This window comes from Scylla paramamosain, unplaced genomic scaffold (assembly GCF_035594125.1).
Source record: "Scylla paramamosain isolate STU-SP2022 unplaced genomic scaffold, ASM3559412v1 Contig18, whole genome shotgun sequence".
NCBI lineage: Eukaryota > Metazoa > Arthropoda > Malacostraca > Decapoda > Portunidae > Scylla > Scylla paramamosain.
In genome coordinates this window covers 387,501-395,000 of record NW_026973683.1, presented here as the reverse complement: position 1 = coordinate 395,000, position 7,500 = coordinate 387,501, and the positions used below count along the sequence as shown (strand labels likewise).

General features: G+C 45.0%; 2 protein-coding genes across 14 annotated transcripts in view; one reads left to right on the top strand and one right to left on the bottom strand.

Annotated features, from left to right (window-relative positions):
* LOC135097374 (uncharacterized) overlaps positions 1–7,500 on the bottom strand; it is a 161,294-nt gene that overhangs the window by 88,945 nt on the left and 64,849 nt on the right. The window lies entirely within an intron of this gene.
* The window catches only part of LOC135097376 (neuropeptide F receptor-like), a 66,964-nt gene that overhangs the window by 50,932 nt on the left and 8,532 nt on the right, over positions 1–7,500 (top strand). Inside the window, exon 2 of one of the 2 annotated variants that reach the window (XM_063999220.1) lies at positions 4,052–4,867. In XM_063999220.1, the coding sequence (XP_063855290.1) occupies positions 4,052–4,867 (816 nt within the window). Of the gene's footprint in view, positions 1–4,051; positions 4,978–7,500 lie in introns of those variants that run through there. The other variant, XM_063999221.1, reaches the window with a different exon arrangement.

The window sequence follows — 7,500 nt, the reverse complement described above, 5'->3', positions numbered from 1 at the left end:
TTTTCTTTTCTGTTCTTCGTTTTTTTTATATATATATATTTTAATTCATTATTGATTCACTTTCTTATCTCTCATTGCAGAGACTAAAATAAACATCATTCTTTCTTATTTTCCATTTCTCCTTCTATTTCGTCTTTCTTTTTTTTCAGTTTTATCTATCATCCGTTATTCCTTATCACTACATACGCGAAAACAAATTAATTCCACTCCTATTTTGAGAAGTGAACAAAAAAAAAAAAGTTAAATACATGGAATGAAATAAAATAAAATAAAAGTCCCAAATTCCATAATATTTTTAGGGGAAACGGAAATGAAAACCTAAGCAGGGCAGATTTGGCTTCCCTGGCGCGCCGTCCCGCTGGCTTTGCTTCACGAGGGGAGGCCAGTAATGTGTTGCAACGAACCGCATTCTGAAACACTTTCGCGCCGCACCTCCACTACATTCCAAAGGCTCTAACTGAAGTGACACTGAATTTTCCCGCTGTTTTTACGGTTGTAGTGACAGATGAACAAGATTTCTACATTACGAACAGGAGAAACACTCTTGAAAACCCGGCTGATCGTCTCTGTGGCCTTGGTGAAATGACTTGGGGTTTTTATGAGTGTTTTTACGCTTGGAGTGACAGATGAACAAGATTTCTACATTACGAACACTCTTGAGAACCCGGGTAATCATCTCTGTGGCCTTAGAAAAAATAATTGTGGCGAGAAAGGAGACCGTTTCAAAATATGTGCCTATTTAATAAATTACACGTGTTTTTAAGAGTGGTTTTTACGGTTGTAGTGACAGATGAACAAGATTTCTACATTGCGAATAGGAGAAACACTCTTGGGAACGCGGATAATCACCTCTGTGGCCTTGGAAAAAATAACTGTGGTGAGAGAGGATACCATTTCAAAATATGTCTTTTTAATAAATTACACGTATTTTTAGAAGTGGTTTTTACGGTTCTAGAAGAGGAATAAGAAGCGGTGAGAAAGTACGAGGGGTACAAACAACAGAAGGAGACTCGTAAGTGCTGCCAACCCCTAACTATGCGGGAGGGGAAGAGTTATTAAGAAAGCACTCTTGAAAACGCCAATAACCCGCACTTCACCTGCTACAAGTGGTGGAAATGAGGTCCTTGAGGTGGAAGTAATAATGCAACAATGTACTTCACTAAACCACTGAATTATGAACACAGGGAATCTACGTTAAGAAAATAAATAAATAATGAAAATACAAGTTTACAGAGTGGTACACAAACAAATGACTTAACTGTATACGCGCTAAACACAAAGGATTCATTTGCATTCCCGCTGCATTGTTAGCGCGCACACACACACACACACACACACACACACACACACACACACACACACACACACACACACACACACACACACACACACACACCTTTGAAAATACTTGTGGTGAGAAAGTATAGGGTTTTTAAGGGCGTTTTTTACAGTTTTCGTGACAGTTAACAAGACTTCTACATCATGAACCGGAAAAGCACTCTTGAGAACACAGCTGATCATCTGTGACCTTTGAAAATAGTGACGGTGAAAGAGCACAGCATTCTTAAGGGTAATTTTACGGTTCAGAAGCCTCTAGTTGAAGTGACACGAATCTTTAAGTGTTTTTTTATGGTTTCAGTGACAGATGAACAAGATTTCTACATTATGAACCGCTGAAACACTCTTGAGAACCTGGCTGATCATCTCTGTGGCCTTTGAAAACAGTCAGGGTGAGAGAGCCGAGCGTTTCAGAGTACGGGGTGATGTTGCTACCTCGCCAGGGAGACAAATACTAAAGAGAAGATTCGTACCCCGTTGGAAACACATAAAAGATTAAATTTCCAACGAATATTAGCGGCGCCGTAATAGAAGGGTTATGAAAATATGCGTCCCAGGATAATGAGAGAGAGAGAGAGAGAGAGAGAGAGAGAGAGAGAGAGAGAGAGAGAGAGAGAGAGAGAGAGAGAGAGAGAGAGAGAGAGAGAGAGAGAGAGAGAGAGAGAGAGAGAGAGAGAGAGAGAGAGAAAATACCTCAACTCTGGACGTGACCTCTTGATTAACTTAACTTCCAGGGAAAAAAATCTTTAATCATCTAATCCTACGCAAGAGAATAGAAGAAGCAAAAAATAAATAAATAAGAATAAGTAACGAATAAAAATGAAGACAGAAAATGCAAACTAAGATAACCAAAAATAAACGAAATAAAACAATAAATGGAGAGAGAGAGAGAGAGAGAGAGAGAGAGAGAGAGAGAGAGAGAGAGAGAGAGAGAGAGAGAGAGAGAGAGATTCCAGTCAGTCTTACACGTCAGCCATTCATCCGTCGATTACATTTGCATCTTTTTTTCCTTAACTCTACTTTTCTTGCATTCCTATTTCCCTCTTTCTTCGTCCTCTCTCTCTCTCTCTCTCTCTCTCTCTCTCTCTCTCTCTCTCTCTCTCTCTCTCTCTCTCTCTCTCTGCTCATAGGGAAGGGAGGGATTGGGAATGAATGAATGAATGAATGAATGAAGGAAGGAAGGAAGGAAGGAAGGAAGGAAGGAAGGAAGGAAGGAAGGAAGGAAAGAAGGGAAGAGAGGAAGAAAGGAAGGAAGGGAAGAGAGGAAAGATAAGAGGACTGGGGAAGAAATGAAGCAGGAATGGAAGATGAGGACAGGAAGGGTGAAGGGAAGGAAGGGTGGAAAGAAAAAAAGGAAGGAAGGAAGGAAGAGGAGGAAGAGTAAACAAAAAAATAATAAGATAAAGAAATCAGGTATGGAAATGAGGAAGAGCAGGAGGAGGAGGAGGAGGAGGAGGAGGAGGAGGAGGAGGAGGAGGAGGAGGAGGAGGAGGAGGAGGTAATCCTAAATATTTTATCATTTTTACTTATTTTTTTACTCAATTTCGAATCTCTCTCTCTCTCTCTCTCTCTCTCTCTCTCTCTCTCTCTCTCTCTCTCTCTCTCTCTCTCTCTCTCTCTCTCTCTCTGTCGAAAGAGGAAATCAACTTTGCATCCGCAAGACACTTTCTTTCCCTTTCTCTCTCCCACACACACACACACACACACACACACACACACACACACACACACACACACACACACACACACACACACACAGAAATCCATCACAAAAATTTTTAAAAAGTAAATATTTGGCCACTTATTCACCCTTCGTTACTTCTTCCCCCCTACAACCCACACCCTAGTCTCTCCTCCTCCTCCTCCTCCTCCTCCTCCTCCTCCTCCTCCTCCTCCTCCTCCTCAAAAATTGTCAAGACGGATCAATTCAATAAGTGAGAATCCAATTTTTATTCGTGAGAAGGAAAGAAGGAAGGAAGGAAGGAAGGAAGGAAGGAAGGAAGAGCAGTCATCAGAGCCGCCTCCTCCTCTTCCTCCTCCTCTTCCTCCTCCTCCTCCTCCTCCTCCTCCTCCTCCTCCTCCTCCTCCTCCTCCTCCTCCTCCTCCTCCTCCTCTTCCTTCTCTACCCAGGCATTCATTTCCTGCCTTGCCTCCCAAACTCTTCACGTAAGTCTTTTTCAAACTTTCATTGGCTTTCTCCTCCTCTTCTTTCATGTAGCTTTCCTCTTCCTCTTCCCCCTCCCCTTTCTCCTCCTCCTAAACCACCACCACCACCACCACCACCTCCTCCTCCTCCTCCTCCTCCTTCTCCTCTGCTATTCATGCTTCTATTTTTACATTTTCCTACTTCTGTTACTCTTTCTAGCATTTTTCTCCACTCTCCTCCTCCTCCTCCTCCTCCTCTTCGTCTTACCCTTCCCCCTCCTTCTCCTCTTCTTCCTCCTCCTCCTCCATTTGAAAGTCAATGGAAATATCCTGATTTACTGAACAAAAAAATAATGAGTGAGAGAGAGAGAGAGAGAGAGAGAGAGAGAGAGGGGGACTTCTCTCTCTCTCTCTCTCTCTCTCTCTCTCTCTCTCTCTCTCTCTCTCTCTCTCTCTCTCTCTCTCTCTCTCTCTCTCTCTCTCTCTCTCTCTCTCTCTGACTAACCCACCTGCTTTTTCTTAACTCCAGCTCCCCCAGGTGTCTCTAACCCTTCTGCGCCTCCTTCAGGTGATCGTGTACCCGACTCAGACGTCCATGCAGAAGGTCGGGGCGGTGAGCAGCCTGCTGGTGGTGTGGGTGCTTGCCTTCCTGCTGGCGCTGCCCAACTTCCTGTGGCGCAGCTTGGAACACCACAGCGTGAACCTGCCGGGGCTGGAAGTGGTGAGTTTCTGCTTTGAGGACTGGCCCTTCCAGCACGGCCGCGCCTACTACAGCGTGGCGGTGATCGTGGTGCAGTACTGCCTTCCCATCCTCACTGTGAGCATCGCGCACGCCCGCATCTGCACTAAGCTGAAGTACCGCATGACCAGCGCCGCCAGCAGAGCCTCACGCACCAGGAAGGAGGACATGAGGATGCGCAAGACAAACACGCTGCTGGTGGCCATAGCGCTCATCTTCTGCCTGTCCTGGATGCCTCTCAACCTGTACAACGTAATCGTGGACCTGCACAACCCCTTCGGCGACAATACGGAGCTCATGCTGGTGGTGTACGCCGTGTGTCACATGGCGGGGATGTCCTCTGCCTGCTCCAACCCGCTGCTGTATGGCTGGCTCAACGACAACTTCAGAAAGGAGTTTTTAGAGGTTTTCGACATCTTGTGCCCCTGCTGTGCCTGCCCCGCCTCCACGTCCCGCATGGGCAGCCTCAGGACCAGCAGGGGCGGCGGCACGGTCAAGGACAGCCTGACGGGGGCGCCGCATCACCACCCAGTCGTCCTCTACACTAAAGCCGCGGAGGAGCAGACGTCCAATGGCATCAGTTTAGACTTTCAAGAACATGAGGTGACCTTCATCTCACAGGTTGTCACCACCACCACGCTCTAGGTAAGTTGGTATGCTCCGACACTCCGACACTCACCAGCTCTATCCTCGCTATATGCCTCTTCTAGTCCTCTTTCTCTTCTTCCTGTATCTTCTTCTACCTCTTCCTTTCTCCTCTTCATCACAGCCATGCTTCAATATTATTCATTTTTCCTCTCTTTGTATGGCTCTTCTGGTCTTCCTCCTCTTCCTCCAGTTTCTTCTACCTCTCCCCCATCACCACGCTCTCTCTTCTTCCTCTTCTTCCTCATTCTACTCCTTCTCCTCCTCCTCCTCGTAGGGCTGGTGGGGAGGGGAGAGGCCTTCTGCTGTTCTATCCTTCCCTTGTACACACAGATTAGATTAACGAAGGTCTTGCATGGGGTCCTGTCTGTCTGTGTGTCTGTCTGTCTGTCTGTCTGTCTGTTTGTCGGTCCTTTCCCATTGTTCCTCTTCCTTGTTCTCCTTCCCCTTCCTCATCCGCTTTGTTGTTGTTCCTCCTCCTCCTCCTCCTCCTCCTCCTCCTCCTCCTCCTCCTCCTCCTCCTCCTCCTTCTCCTCCTCCTCCTCAGGTTTGGCAGTGATGTGAATATCTCCTTGATAGCTTATTAAAGGAAGCTGTGTTTGTAAGCCTCCTCCTCCTCCTCCTCCTCCTCCTCCTCCTCCTCCTCCTCTTCATCCTCCTCTTCTTCCTCCTTTCTCGTTTCGCTTCCTGATTGTTGTTTATCCTTTCTTCCTTTTTCTGATTTTAATACCTTCTTGTTTCCTCCTCCTCCTCCTCCTCCTCCTCCTCCTCCTCCTCCTCCTCCTCCTCCTCTTCTTCTTCTTCCTCCTCCTCCTCCTTTCCCCTTTTCATCTCTTATTCATTAACTGTCTACTTTCATCATTATTCTTCTCACCTGCTTCCCACTTGTTATCATCCTCCTCCTCCTCCTCCTCCTCCTCCTCCTCCTCCTCCTCCTCCTCCTCCTCCTCCTCCTCCTCCTCCTCCTCGAACAGAAGTTAACCCATCCTCGTTATGGACTGACAGATATCCTATTATTTGTCCCCTTAGAAGTCCTTTGTGCTTCTCCTCCTCCTCCTCCTCCTCCTCCTCCTCCTCCTCTTCTTCCTCCTCCTCCCTCTCCTCCTCCTTTCCTCCCTCCTCTTCGTTTTTCTCTGAATATCTTTTATTCTCTTCCTTATACAGCTCTCTCTCTCTCTCTCTCTCTCTCTCTCTCTCTCTCTCTCTCTCTCTCTCTCTCTCTCTCTCTCTCTCTCTCTCTCTCTCCTGTTTGTTCTAATCTGACCTTGAACCTTCGTGACCTTGCTGAAGCCTGAGGATGATGGTAATTAGACAGGGGAAGAGAGAGAGAGAGAGAGAGAGAGAGAGAGAGAGAGAGAGAGAGAGAGAGAGAGAGAGAGAGAGAGAGAGAGAGAGAGAGAGAGAGAGAGAGAGATTGGGAGGTTATAGGAGCAGATTAAGAGGAGATAAATGAAAGAAAGGAGGAGAAGGAGGAGGAGGAGAAAGACAAGGAAGGGATGGAAAAGGAGGAGAAAGATATGGAAGAAGTTAAGAAGAGGAAAAAGGAGAAAGGGAAGAAAATAGAATACGATTTAGGAAGTAGAAGAGAAGAAGACAAGGAAATTTATCGAAGAAAGAAGAAGCTTATCATTTTTTTTCTCTTATTCCTTTACTTCGTAAGGGAAAGAAGAGACGGTGATAAAAATGGCAACACGCAGAGAATGAAAGGGATAAGAAACAAAAATAACGACAATAGTAATAATGGTAACAATTGTAGTAGTAGCAGTAGTAGTAGTAGTAGTAGTAGTAGTAGTAGTAGTAGTAGTAGTAGTAGTAGTAGTAGTAGTAGGTAGTGGTGGTGGTGGTAGTGGTGGCAGTAATGATAAACAACAACAACAACAACAACAACAACAACAACAACAACAACAACAACAACAACACAAGAATTCATAAAATATTAACTTACCATCCATCAATTTTCACACACACACACACACACACACACACACACACACACACACACACACACACACACACACACTTTTCATAAGATGACTGGGTGACGCTCAGGGAGGTTGGGGGGACGAGGTGTGGGGAGGGGAAGAAGGGAGAGGAAGGTGAGCGGTTGAGAAGAAAAATGTTTACCGTCATTCCAGGAAATCTGTAGAATTCTCCTGAAAATCTGAAGCACCATCCGGAAAATTCTGTAGGTCTCCTGAAATGTTCTGTAGCAGTACGTCTGTAGTGAAAATAAAGGACAAAACTATGGAAAAAACGAGGTAATCTGTAAGACGTCACTGAAAAATCTGTATTGCTTTCCTGAATTATTCTGTAGCGTGAAGTTTACAGTAAAATACGAAGAGAAGACAGGAAAAGGAAGAAAAGGAAAGACGAAGGAAAAGAAGAAGGAAAGGTGAACAAAAACTGAAGAGCTGGAAGACAAAGATAGAAGAAAAATGAAGGAATAATAAAAAGAGAAAGAAAAAATGTAGAAATTAAAAATAAAAAAAATGGATGAGAAAGAAGGAAATAAATGAGAGACAAAAGGAAGAAGGAGAAATGGAAGATAAATAAGGAAAGGTAGGAGGAAAAGGAAGGGAGAGGAAAAAAGGAAAGAAAAGTAAAGAGCACAGAAATTTTAGAGGATAGAGAAT